The sequence below is a fragment of the Geotrypetes seraphini genome, chromosome 2 (genome assembly GCF_902459505.1).
Source record: "Geotrypetes seraphini chromosome 2, aGeoSer1.1, whole genome shotgun sequence".
NCBI classification, from domain to species: Eukaryota; Metazoa; Chordata; class Amphibia; order Gymnophiona; family Dermophiidae; genus Geotrypetes; species Geotrypetes seraphini.
The window spans coordinates 520,809,873-520,823,002 of NC_047085.1; the positions used below are offsets into that span (position 1 = coordinate 520,809,873).

Consider the following 13,130-nt stretch of genomic DNA (forward strand, 5'->3'; position numbering starts at 1 on the left):
TTTTACATCTCTAATTTTATATCACATCACTCAACTCTCCGGTTTGACCGTTGGCTCTGGTCTAATGGTTGAGGGCCTCCTACCTGCTGCACGACTGGCTCCATGACGGTTGAGGGATGTTGGCCTGGGCCCTCACAACTTCTCCTTGGTTAAGGGTAGCAGGGATCTGGTTTCGGCTCCTTTGTGCCACCGGTGGGACTACGCTGTGCCTGACAGCCGCGCCATGACTGAGGAGGTCAGCGGCAGGGAGATTGCTGCCGCCGAGATGGGAGAGGAGATTTGGCCAGGGAAAGGAAAGGAAGGAAATTGGAGGGTGGACAGACAACAACAACCAAAGGCACCACAGACAGTGGAAGAACAAGATCGACACTGCCGAAATGGGAGTGACACTTCGCGTCGTCGGAGATGGCCTGCGGCTGATGCGCTGAGGATGATGGTGGCGGTTGCCCGGCTGATGCGCCGAGGGGGATGGTGGTGGTTGCCCGGCTGATGCGGCGTGCAGCCGGTGGGATAGCCATGTTGGGGATGGCTGACTGCTGGATCCTCGTTCTCTCTCTCCTATGAGGCATCCGGTGTGCTGGCAAGGATCGGCTGGCGCCTGCAGGAAATTGGCAGCCTAAGCAGTGAAGACATTTCAAGCTGGACTTCTGTTTAGACTGTTTTGATTTTATTTTTCACTTTCTTTCCAGTTTATGAATTATTTTTATTTTCATTCCCTGTTTTTGCCCCTTTGTTTTATCATTTAAATTTCCCCAGAATTCTATTGTTTTAACGGTTCCTCCCTTCTACTTCTAATCCCTCTCTCTCCTCTTTCCAACCTTCCAAAGTCCCCTTCCTCTGCAACGTCGCATAGAGCAGTGTTTTTCAACCGCTGTTCCGCGGCACACTAGTGTGCCGCGAGATGTTGCCTGGTGTGCCGTACGGTCAGGGCCGCCATCAGGGCAGTACCACCAGTCTAGGAAGAGGGGCGGTCCGCCCCACGTGGACAGGAGAGAGCTGGACGGGGGACCCACGGAGTTCAATACAACTCGAGCCGCGAGGCTCGTCTTCTGTTCCTGCCTGCCCTGCAGCTAACATATAGCCGATCGCAAGCGTTCCCCGATGTCAGCGCTGACGTCGGAGGGAGGGCTTAAGCAAAGCCTGCCCTCCGACGTCAGCGCTGACGTCGGAGAATACTTCCGTTCGGCTATTTGTGTGCGGCAGGGCAGACAGGAAGCAGAAGACAAGCCTCGCGGCTTGAGCTTCGTTTTGCTGAGAAAGTTGCAAAGATGGGCTGGTAGGCAAACACGGAACACAAAAGGGGGGAGGGAGTGCGTTTTGGACACAAGGCATGAACTTGGGAGAGAGGAAGGGAGGGAAAGAAATGCTGAGGTGGGGGAGGGAATGGGTTTTTGGACACAGAAGGCATGGACTTGGGAGAGAGGAAGGGAGGGAAAGAGATGCTGAGGTGGGGGAGGGAATGCATTTTTGGACACAGAAGAAATGGACTTGGGAGAGAGGAAGGGAGGGAAAGAGATGCTGAGGTGGGGGAGGGAATGAGTGTTTGGACACAGAAGGCATGGACTTTGGAGAGAGGAAGGGAGGGAAAGAGATGGTTGTGTACACGGGGAATAGAAGAAAGGAGAATTTTTGGTCATAGGGAGGGAGTGAGGTACAGATAGTGGCATACCAGGGTGGGGGGGGGCAGTCTGCCCCACCCCGGGTTTACGTCCCAAGGGGGTGCACAGCTGGCCACCCTCCAGTGTTGTCCCTAGGCCGGCAAACTGCGGCTCTTTAGCCACTTGAGTGCCACCGCCGCCAACGGTGATGTTGGCGGTGGCAGCATTATAAAATACTTTCTTTGTGTTTATTTGATTCCTATTCAAGAGAATTACTTTATATATAGTCAATATAGGCACAGAGTTAAATTTTTTAACATTTTCTAATGGTGGTGTGCCTCGTGATTTTTTTCATGAAACAAGTGTGCCTTTGCCCAAAAAAGGTTGAAAAACACTGGCATAGAGCTATTATGTGCGACTAACAAATGGAAGAAATAAAGAAATTATCATTGTACATGAAAAAAAGAACTACAGGTAGTGCCTTTTTTTGGGCCCCAAATTAATATAAGACAATGTCTTATTTTGGGGGAAACATAGTATCACTGTCCACATTACCTACAAGTAATTTCTGTCCCTACAATCTGATTTCCACAACCCCAGAGAGAAGCTGAACACTGGGGCTGAGCAAACAAATGGCACGGCTCCTCCTTAGGCAACTGGGAGGGGAGGGAGGGAGGAGCCAGGGCTGAAGTCCAGAGAGATTTCCTGCAGAGCCCTAAAGGGATTCTCATAGAAACATAGAAATAGACGGCAGATAAGGGCCACGGCCCATCTAGTCTGCACACCCTAATGACCTCTCCTGCCCTTACCGCCCCCCCTTAAACTGCTCCTCTCCCCGCCCCAGGAACATTCTGACCAATGGGTGCCAGGAGGAGCCCAAACCCCTCCCCCTGTATCAGTGCTACAGGACGGAACGTTTGCACTAGTCTTCCACCCCCAGCAACTATCTGACCAATCAGCACTGAAAGGGGCGGGACCAACAAAGCCCTGCAGTTATCCTCCAGCTGTCATGTAACAGAGCAGGACTTCCAGCCTTTGCTCCCTCCTTCAACTCCTCCTCTCCCCGCCCCAGGAACATTCTGACCAATGGGTGCCAGGAGGAGCCCAAACCCCTCCCCCTGTATCAGTGCTACAGGACGGAACGTTTGCACTAGTCTTCCACCCCCAGCAACTATCTGACCAATCAGCACTGAAAGGGGCGGGACCAACAAAGCCCTGCAGTTATCCTCCAGCTGTCATGTAACAGAGCAGGACTTCCAGCCTTTGCTCCCTCCTTCAACTCCTCCTCTCCCCGCCCCAGGAACATTCTGACCAATGGGTGCCAGGAGGAGCCCAAACCCCTCCCCCTGTATCAGTGCTACAGGACGGAACGTTTGAACTAGACTTCCACCCCCAGCAACTATCTGACCAATCAGCACTGAAAGGGGCGGAACCAACGAAAAGCCCTGCAGTTATCCTCCCCAGGAACATTCTGACTAATGAGTGCCAGGAGGAGGCCAAACTCCTCCCCCTCCCACCCTCTCAGTGCTACAGGACGGAACGTTTTAACTACTCTTCACAATTTTCTGACCAATCAGCACTGGTCAGAAAACTGTAGACTAGACGGAGTACTCCGAGTGAAGCTTCGCCTCCCTTTTGTGATGTCATCATCCTGTGCCCAACAGGAAACGAGTCTTCTCTGCTACTGACAGAAACTTCCGGCTCTCAATCTCCCTTCCCGCCCTTTTCTTCTTTCTCCCTCGGCCACATTCATTTCTAATGGTAGAGCAGCAGAGAGGGAAATGGCTGCAGGAGCTTCAGCCCAGGTAGGTCTTGTGGCAAAGGAGAGAGATCAGGAGTCCCACAAAGGGGGAATTGGAACCTAATGTGCCTGTGTACATCCCTAAGAACATAAGAATTGCCATCTCTGGATCAGACCTTAGGTCCCTGAAGTCCAGCGATCCGCACACGCGGAGGCCCCACCAGGTGTACCCTGGCATAGTTTTAGTCCCTATATCACTCTAAGCTTCTCATAAGGAGATGTACATCTAGCTTATCCTTAAATCCTAGAACAGTGGATTCCGCAACAACCTCCTCTGGGAGAGCATTCCAGGTGTCCACCACTCGTTGCGTGAAGCAGAACTTCCAGATATTTGTCTTGAACTTGTCCCCCCTTGTCCATGTCACATTGGACATTGTAAATTTTTTTTCCTGCTCTATTTTGTGGATTCCTTTCTCTCCTCATGCCTAACTGAGCACCAGCCCTGGGACCACTCTTTGGGTCTACAAATACTTTTCTGTAATCTGGCAGTTTGTCCCAGTCCAATCTAAATTTTAATTTACTTTCGGGCGGTCAGTAGAGGTCTCCCGTGGGTGGGAACTATATCAATCACAGTCATAGAAACATAGAAGATGACGGCAGATAAGGGCCATAGCCCATCAGGTCTGCCCACTCTACTGACCCACCCCCAAGTCTACTATCCTAGGGTTCCCACTAGAGAATGACACGGGGAAAAAATCTGTCCCCGTCACCGGCCCACCATCCTCTGCACCGCCCCGTCACCGCTGTTCCCTTCACCGCCACCGCCATCCCTTTCACCGCCCCGTCACCATCCCCGCTACATCCATATAAGCCTTAGTACTGTAATATTTAGCTTATTCCTTTCTTATAAATCAAAGTTCCTGCTGCTGAACTAGAGAAAGAGATGTTCAGCTGGCAGGGCTTTGTTTATATATTTTTATCAACACAACTAATATACTATTTTATCCTAAAGCAAAAAATAAATAAATAAATATAATTTTTTTTTTTCTATCTTTGTTGTCTGGTTTCTGCTTTCCACATCTTCTCATTCAATTCCTTCCATCCACTGTGTGTCTTCTCTCTGCGTCTTCCATTTGCTGTTACTGTGCCTCTCCCTTCACCCCCCCCCCCCCAATTGGTCTAGCACCCATCTTCTTCCCTCCGCTCCCCCATAGTCTGGTATCTGTCTTCTTCCCATTCTGTCTTCCACATTTCCCTTCGGGGTCTGTTCCTCTCCACCCTCCTTCAATGTCTGTCCTATTCCTTTCCACCACCACCCTTCCCTCCCTCCTTTACCATCTGTTCCTTTCTACTACTCCAATATGAACGACTGGGTTGAGGTCAAAAAGACAAAGTTAGTTCCCAAAGGAGCAAAATCAACTAATAAACTGATAGAGGAACTATTTTGAAGTAGCATTTAGTTCCCCTTTCTACTACCCTTCAGCTCCTCTCGCGTGGTCTATCTATCTACCTTCCTCCCTCTTATTTTCATGGCACGTTACAATGTAATTTGTGCAAGCCACTGGAGCCTGCGAGCTCGGTCCCTGTCCCATCCCCACAAACCATCTCGCTTCTGTGCTCCTATTTTCTCCATTTCTAATATCTCCCCTATGTATCTGTCATTGCCCCCCCCCGTGTCCATATACCATCCCCATGGCATGTCCCCTTTATGTCTCTGTCCCTATGCCCCATGCACATAATTTCCCCTCTTTCTGTTACCTTCCTGTGTCCAGATTTCCCCTATCTTCCTCTTCCATACCAGTGTGTCTCTTCTTTTCAACCCCATCTAGCTTTTTTCCCTCTTTCTTCCCCCCCCCCTGCTTCTAGCATCTGGCTCACCTACCTGTCCTTCCCTTTCTTTCCTGCTGTGGGTTTTTCTTTCCGTCTTCATTCCCTTTGCCCAGAATCCTTTTCCCTTTCACTCCCTCCTTCCAGTTTAGAAACATAGAAATAGACGGCAGATAAGGGCCAAGGCCCATCTAGTCTGCCCACCCTAATGACCCTCCCCCACCTTTGCTTAGCGAATAGAACCCACGTGTCGATCCCATTTGGCCTTAAAATCAGGCACGCTGCTGGCCTCAGTCACCTGCAATGGAAGACTATTCCAACGATCAACCACCCTTTCAGTGAAAAAGAATTTCCTGGTGTCACCTCGTAGTTTCCCGCCTCTGATTTTCTACAGATGCCCTCTTGTTGCCGTGGGTCCCTTGAAAAAGAAGATATCTTCTTCCGCTTCGATGCGGCCCGTGAGATACTTGAACGTCTCGATCATATCCCCCCTCTCTCTGCGCTCCTCGAGCGAGTATAGCTGCAGTTTGTCTAACCGTTCTTCGTACGGGAGATCTTTGAGTCCTGAGACCATCCGGGTGGCCATTCTCTGAACCGACTCCAATCTCAGCACATCTTTGCGATAACACGAGCCGGGAACACGAGCGATCGCACGGTCCCCGCAGCCACCACCCGCCTGCCCAATCGATCCTAGTGTTTAGCCAGCTCTCTCCCTTCTCCTCACCTTAGTTTGTAGGTTTTGTTTTTCGGCGACCTGCACGCTTTCCCAAAGAGACGTGCACGCGCGGCTGCTCAGTGTTCAATCTTCTGCTGTGCTGCAACTTCCTGTTTACGGTTGCGTCAGAGCAGAAGATCGAAACTGAGCAGCAGCGGGTGCGCGGCTCTCTGATAGTGTGCAGGTCGCCGAAAAAGAAAACCTACAAACTAAGGTGAGGAGAAGGGAGAGAGCTGGCTAAACACTAGGATCGATTGGGCAGGCGTGTGTGGGCTGCGGGGACCACGCGATCCTTCATGCCTCACTGCGGGGACAAGACCATTCACCGCCCCACGGGGCGGTGAATGGCCTTGTCCCCGTCGCCGCAGCGACTGCTAGTTTTCGTTCCCCGTTTTGGCGGGTCACCCGCGGCTAAATGCGGTGGCCGTGGGTAAACCGCCACCGTGTCATTCTCTAGTTCCCACTCCTGGTGACAGGTTCCCTTGGCTTAACCCTCTAAGGGATCCCACATGGGCATCCCATTTGCTCTTAAATTCTTGCACGTTTGCCTCGATCACCTGCACCGGGAGCTCGTTCCAAGGATCAACCACTCTCTCGGTGAAGAAATATTTCCTGGTGTCGCCATGAAATTTCTCGCCCCTGAGTTTGAGCGGATGCCCTCTTGTGGCTGAGGGTCCTTTGAGAAAGAGAATCTCTTCTTCCATCGCGATACGGCCGGTAATATACTTAAACGTCTCGATCATTGCTCCTCTCTCCCTACATTCCTCGAGTGAGTACAGCCGCAAATTTTTCAGCCTTTCCTCGTACGATAGATCCTTGAGCCCCGAGACCATCCTGGTGGCCAACCGTTGCACTGACTCTACTCTCAGCACATCTTTTCGGTAGTGTGGCCTCCAGAATTGCACACAGTATTCCAAATGAGGCCTCACCATGGTTCTGTATAATGGCATTATGACTTCAGGCTTCCGGCTGACGAAACTCCTGCGGATGCAACCTAACAACTGTCTTGCCTTAGATGAAGCCTTCTCCACATGATCAGCAGTTTTCATGTCTGCGCTGATGATCACTCCCAAGTCTCGTTCTGTTGAAGTTCTAGCTAAGGTCTCACCATTCAAGGTGTAAGTTCTGCATGGATTTCTGCTGCCGAGGTGCATGATCTTGCATTTCTTAGCTTTGAAGCCCAGCTGCCAGGTCGAGGACCAAAGCTCCAACAAATGTAGGTCCTGTGTCATACTATCGGGTGAATTGCCATCTCTCACTATATTGCATAGTTTGGCGTCGTCAGCGAATAACGTTACCTGAGTTAGGTCACCTATGAATATGTTGAAAAGGAGCGGGCCCAAGACTGAGCCTTACGGTACTCCACTGGTCACCTCCAATGTTTTAGAGAAGGTACCATTAACTACCACCCTCTGAAGTCTGCCACTCAGCCAGTCATTGACCCATGTAGTTAGTGTTTCTCCCAGCCCCATTGATTTCATCTTGCTCAACAGCCTGCGATGTGGGACACTATCAAAAGCTTTGCTGAAGTCTAGGTATAAGACGTCCACGGATTCTCCCAAGTCTAACTGTTTTGTTACCCAGTCAAAGAAGCTGATGAGATTGGATTGGCAGGACCTACCCTTGGTGAATCCGTGTTGACTGGGATCCCGTAGATTCTCCTCATCCAAGATTGCGTCTAATTTACGTTTGATTAGTGTTTCCATGAGTTTGCATACTATTGATGTGAGACTCACCGGTCTGTAGTTTGCAGCCTCTGCCCTGCAACCCTTTTTGTGCAGTGGAACGACATTAGCTGTTTTCCAGTCTATGGAGACTCTCCCCGAACTTAGAGAGAAATTGAAGAGTCCTGATAGCGGTTCTGCCAGGACATCACGCAGCTCACTGAGCACCCTGGGGTGTAGATTGTCCGGTCCTATGGCTTTGTTCACCTTGAGTCTTGCCAGTTCATAGTAGACGTCACCAGGTGTGAACTAGAGAGCTGCACGGGAACGGGGACGACGGGAATCCCGCGGGATCCGCGGGCATCCCGCGGGTTCCCCCTTCGGGTCACGGGGATCCCGTGGGGACGCCCCCTAGGGTCGCAGGAATCCCATGGGGACGCCCCCTAGGGTTGCGGGGATCCCGTGGGGACGCCCCATAGGGTTGCGGGGTTCCTGCGGGGCTGGATGTACTAAGTCGCGCGTCTTTTCTCCCTACCTGCTCTGCTTGCAGCACAGAGCCGAACGGAAGTCTTCCCGACGTCAGCGTCGGGAAGACTTCCGTTCGGCTCTGTGCTGCAGGCAGGGTAGGTAAAGAGGAGTAGCCTCGCGGCTCGAGTGGCTACCAAGGGAGGGAGGCGGTCCGCCCCGCCCCGGGTGCAGCATAGCCGGCCAGGTCCCCTTACTTTTGTGGCGCTTTCCCGACCGACCGACAACAGCCCTGGTCCGACAAACCTCCCTGCCCTTAACCGCGAATCTAAATTACCTTCTTACAGCAGCTGTAAGAAGGAAATTTAGATTCGCGGTTAAGGGCAGGGAAGTTTGTCAGACCGGTCGGTCGGTCGGGAAAGCGCCACAAAAGTAAGGGGACCTGGCCGGCTGTGCTGCACCCGGGGCGGGAGAGAAGGCGGGGGTAGAAGGACGCTGAAAGGCCATGGGAAAGCCGGGGGGAGGGAGCCACTGAAAGCATTTGTGGAAGACAGAAGGGGGAGAAGGACGCTGACAGGACATGGGGAAGGCGGGGGGGGGAGAGAAGGACGCTGAAAGCACATGGGGAAGACAGAGAGGGAGAAGGACGCTGAAAGGACATGGGGAAGATAGGGGGGGAAGACACTGAAAGCATTTGTGGAAGACAGAAGGGGGAGAAGGACGCTGACAGGACATGGGGAAGAGGGGGGGGAGAAGGATGCTGAAAGCACACGGGGAAGACAGAGAGGGAGAAGGACGCTGAAAGGACATGGGGAAGACAGAGGGGGAGAAGAATATGGGGAAGACAGAGGGGGGGAGAAGGACGCTGACAGGACATGGGGAAGACAGAGGGGGGAGAAAGACGCTGATAGGACATGGGGAAGACAGAGGGGGGAGAAGGACGCTGACAGGACATGGGGAAGATGGGGGGGAGAAGGACGCTGACAGGACATGGGAAAGATGGGGGGGGAGAAGGACGCTGAAAGGAAATGGGGAAGAGAGAGTAGAGAGAAGACGCTGGCAGGGAAGAAGACAGAGATGCCAGACTATGGGGGGAGCGGAGGGAAGAAGATGGGTGCCAGACCAATTTGGAAGGGGGGAGAAAGGGAGAGGCACAGTAACAGAGCAAATGGAAGACGCAGAAGGAAGAGAGACAGTGGATGGAAGGAAATGAATGAGAACATGAGGAAAGCAGAAACCAGGCAACAAAGGTAGGAAAAGAATTCTATTTCTTTTTTTTTTTTTCTTCAGGATAAAGTAGTATATTAGTTGTGTTGATAAAAATTTATAAACAAAAGAGGCTCTGGTAGAAACCCGTTTACAAAGTATGTATTCTTCCCAATTAATATTTCCAAATTAAATTCTTTTTGCTTATTTGTAAATGGGTTTCTACCAGAGCCTTTAATTCAGTAGCATAATTAAATGAAATAACTATTTCTGAAGTTTATAGGGACGGGCGGGGACGGAGGGGATTCCTCACGGGGACGGGCGGGGACGGAGGGGATTCCTCACGGGGACGGGTGGGGACGGGTGGGATTCCTCACGGGGACGGGTGAGACTTTGGCGGGGACGGGTGGGATTTCTGTCCCCGCGCAACTCTCTAGTGTGAACTCGAAATTCTGAAATGGGGCTTCCATGCTGGGCCTTGCCTGCAACTGCGGACCGTGCCCCGGTGCCTCGCAGGTGAAGACCGAGCAGAAGTATTCATTCAGTAGTTCTGCTTTATCGGAATCTGATTCTGCGCAGTTCCCATCTGGTTTTCTAAGGCATACTATCCCGTCTGTGTTCTTTTTCCTATCACTAATATACCTGAAGAAGGATTTGTCCCCTTTCTTCATGTGCTTTGCCAGAGTCTCTTCCACTCGAAGTTTGGCCTCCTTGACTGCCGTTTTGACTGCTGCAGACCTCGCCCTATGTTCTAGTTTAGCTTCCCTAGTCTCCGTTCGTTTGTAGGAAATAAATGCTTTTTTCTTCTCCTTGACGAGGTGCGAGATTTCTGCGGAGTACCATTGGGGTTTGTTGTTTCTCCGCCGTTTGTGTACTGATTTAATGTAGAGGCTTGTTGCTTCATGTATGGTAGATTTCAGGGATGACCACATAGCTTCCACATCAACGGTCATAGCTTGGTTCTGCAGTGTCCGGTGGACGAAATCTCCCATGCGTTCGAAGTCAGTACCTCGGAAGTTGAGTACTTTTGTTTTCGTGTTTCATCTAGGGAAACTTTTCCTGAGGTAGAACCACACCATGTTGTGGTCGCTGGAGGCTAGTGTATCTCCTACCGAGACCTTCGAGACGCTATCCCTGTTGGTGAGTACCAGGTCCAGGATCGCCTGGGCCCTAGTGGGTTCCAATACCATTTGTTTGAGTCGTGCTCCCTTTATGGATGTTAACAGTCTCCTGCTGCCGCTGGTTGTTGCTGAGTATGAGTTCCAATCTGCGTCAGGCATGTTGAAGTCCCCTAGCAGAACAGCGTCTCCCCGTAGAGTGATATTCTCTATGTCTTAAATTAATTCGGAGTCTTTGTCTTCCAGTTGTCTTGGAGGTCTATATACTACACTAAGATACAGGCATTTTTCCCTGCCTCTGGCCAGGTTCACCCAGAGAGATTCCATGGTGTACTTGACATTTGTGATTCTGGTAGTTTTGATGTCTTCTTTAATGTATAGTGCCACCCCTCCCCCTGACTTTCCCTCTCTGTCCTGACGAAATAAGTTGTATCCCGGTATAGCCATGTCCCACCCATGAGAGTCTGTGAACCAAGTTTCGGATATTGCCACCACGTCAAGGTCGGCATTCATTATTTCGGTCTCTAATTCTAGAATCTTATTGCCTAAACTGTGTGCATTAACATACATAGCCCTCCATACCCCGTGATTGCTATGTCCCTGTGGGGAGTTTCCCACCTGGGGTAGTGTGACTCCTAGAGAATTGTTTGCAATGGGGGCACTTACTTTGGACTTAGAATCGGAGTTTCGACTCACCTCGTCAGGATCGTTCCTTACTGCACTTGTATCTGAGTGGGTACCCTTCCCCGACTTACCTAGTTAAAAGCCCTACGAAGCAAGCGGGCTAGTCGGTGTCCAAAGACGTGCTTACCCCTGCTGGTCAGATGGAGTCCGTCTGGTCCCTGAAGTCCTTGCAACGCCTCTCCATGGTTCAGGAATCCAAAGTTCATTTCCCGGCACCATTCTTGAAGCCACTCGTTAGTCCTCAGTATACGCTCATCCCTGGCACTTCCTTTGCCTCTAACTGTGAGGATCGAGGAGAAGACCACCTGCGCTCCTGTCTGCTTCAGCCTCTCACCCAGGGCTCCAAAGTCTCTAGTTATGTTCTCCGGGGTGTTCTTAGCAGTGTCGTTTGTGCCAATGTGGATGAGGACCATGGGGAAGTGATCTTGGGGCTTGAGAAGCCTATCAAGACAGGCGGTGACATCTCGGACCTTGGCTCCAGGTAGACAACAAACCTCCCTTGACTGCATATCCGGTCTGCAGATTGGTCCCTCGGTGCCCCTCAGCATAGAGTCCCCAATAACTATTACTCTGCGCTTCTGTGGGGGGGAGCCGATCAGTTGTCCCCGGAGTTGGAGCCGTGCGCTGGACTACCTCCTGCTGCTTGTCGGCATCCTCCTGCTCCTTGTCGACATCTTCTACTTGTAGGATCTGGAATCTGTTCCTCAGGGTGAGTTGTGGGGTGGATGTAAAGCTGCCCTGTTTGTGAGAAAAAGAAGAAGAGGGTGAAGAGATTGAAAGAGGGGTGTGGGATCTCTGGTGTTTGCCCATGGAGGAGGTCACCAGCTGCCAGGAGTCAGCGTCTCCAGCCATCTCCTGTACCCCAATTGTTGGTTTCAAAGCTGGTGATTTGGGTGTCTCGAGGGAGGACATGTCTTGGGCCAGCTCGGTGATTTGGGACAGCTCCTGGACGACTCCGTCAATGTAGGCCTCATCTTCTCGGATGCTTCTCAGGTGTTTCACCTCCTCCCTGAGACTCCTAAGTTCCTGCATGATATCTCCGTCTAGCTGGTCGACCTCCTCTGTCTGTGTAGAGACTGTGGAGAACAGGGGGGGGGGGGGGGGATGATCTCGGTCTGCACAGAGACCTCTGTCCACAGTCCTGGGCCCTCCTTCTTCTGCACGCATACCGTGGTCACCCCCTGGGTCCCCCCAGTTACCGGACAGTTGGTCTTGATTGCAGACATGGTGCTTCTTGTTCTCCCTGCCATAACCAAGTTGTAGCTCAGGTCTGCCTGATAGTGAGTAAGTTAGAGAGTTAGAAGAAATATCTGTCTGTGAGTCAGAGTGAGAGATTGAAAGATCAGAGAGAGAGTTTGAAAGATTAGGGTATTTGAGAGGGTGTCTGCCTGTGGGTTAGGGTGAAAGTTTAGAATAAAGTTTAAAGAATAGGGTAAAGATTAGGCTCTTCTTAAGGCGCTCTCGCTAAGGCGAGCGCCTTTGCTGCGTGCCGTTGGCTCGTCCCCTTTTATGGGGGGAGTTTGGCTGGTGACGTCGGGGGTGGGCGGAGTTAGCTCTCGCCTCTTCCCCTGCTAGCACCGCCTTCTCTGCTCCTCTCTATGCTCCTTCCTGCTAGCACACTCTCCGCTCACTGTTCTGCCATGTGCTCAGGACTGTAGTACCATGTGCTCAGGACTAGGCACAGCTCCTACAGTCTCCCTTCGGCTGGCCTTGCACTGTGGACTCTCTGCCGTTGGCTCGTCCCCTCTTATGGGGGGAGTTTGGCTGATGACGTCGGGGGTGGGCGGAGTTAGCTCTCGCCTCTTCCCCTGCTAGCACTGCCTTCTCTGCTCCTCTCTCCGCTCCTTCCTGCTAGCACACTGCTAGCAATTGCAGCTCTACACTCTGGAGAAACGTAGGGAGAGGGGAGACATGATCGAAACATTTAAGTACCTCACGGGACGTGTCGAAGTGGAAGATGATATTTTCTTTCTCAAGGGACCCTCGGCCACAAGAGGGCACCCGCTCAAACTCAGGAGCGGAAAATTTCATGGCGACACCAGAAAGTATTTCTTCACAGAGAGAGTGGTTGATCATTGGAACAAGCTTCCAGTGCAGGTGATCGAGGCAGAC

General features: G+C 51.6%; 1 protein-coding gene across 2 annotated transcripts in view; it reads left to right on the plus strand.

Moving 5' to 3' along the window:
- The first annotated feature begins 3,117 nt into the window (after positions 1-3,117).
- The window catches only part of LOC117354694 (gastrula zinc finger protein XlCGF28.1-like), a 63,016-nt gene continuing 53,003 nt past the window's right edge, over positions 3,118-13,130 (plus strand). For both annotated transcript variants that reach the window (XM_033932570.1, XM_033932571.1), the window contains exon 1: positions 3,118-3,403. In XM_033932570.1, the coding sequence (XP_033788461.1) occupies positions 3,380-3,403 (24 nt within the window). In that variant the 5' untranslated portion in view covers positions 3,118-3,379. The remainder of the gene's footprint in view (positions 3,404-13,130) is intronic.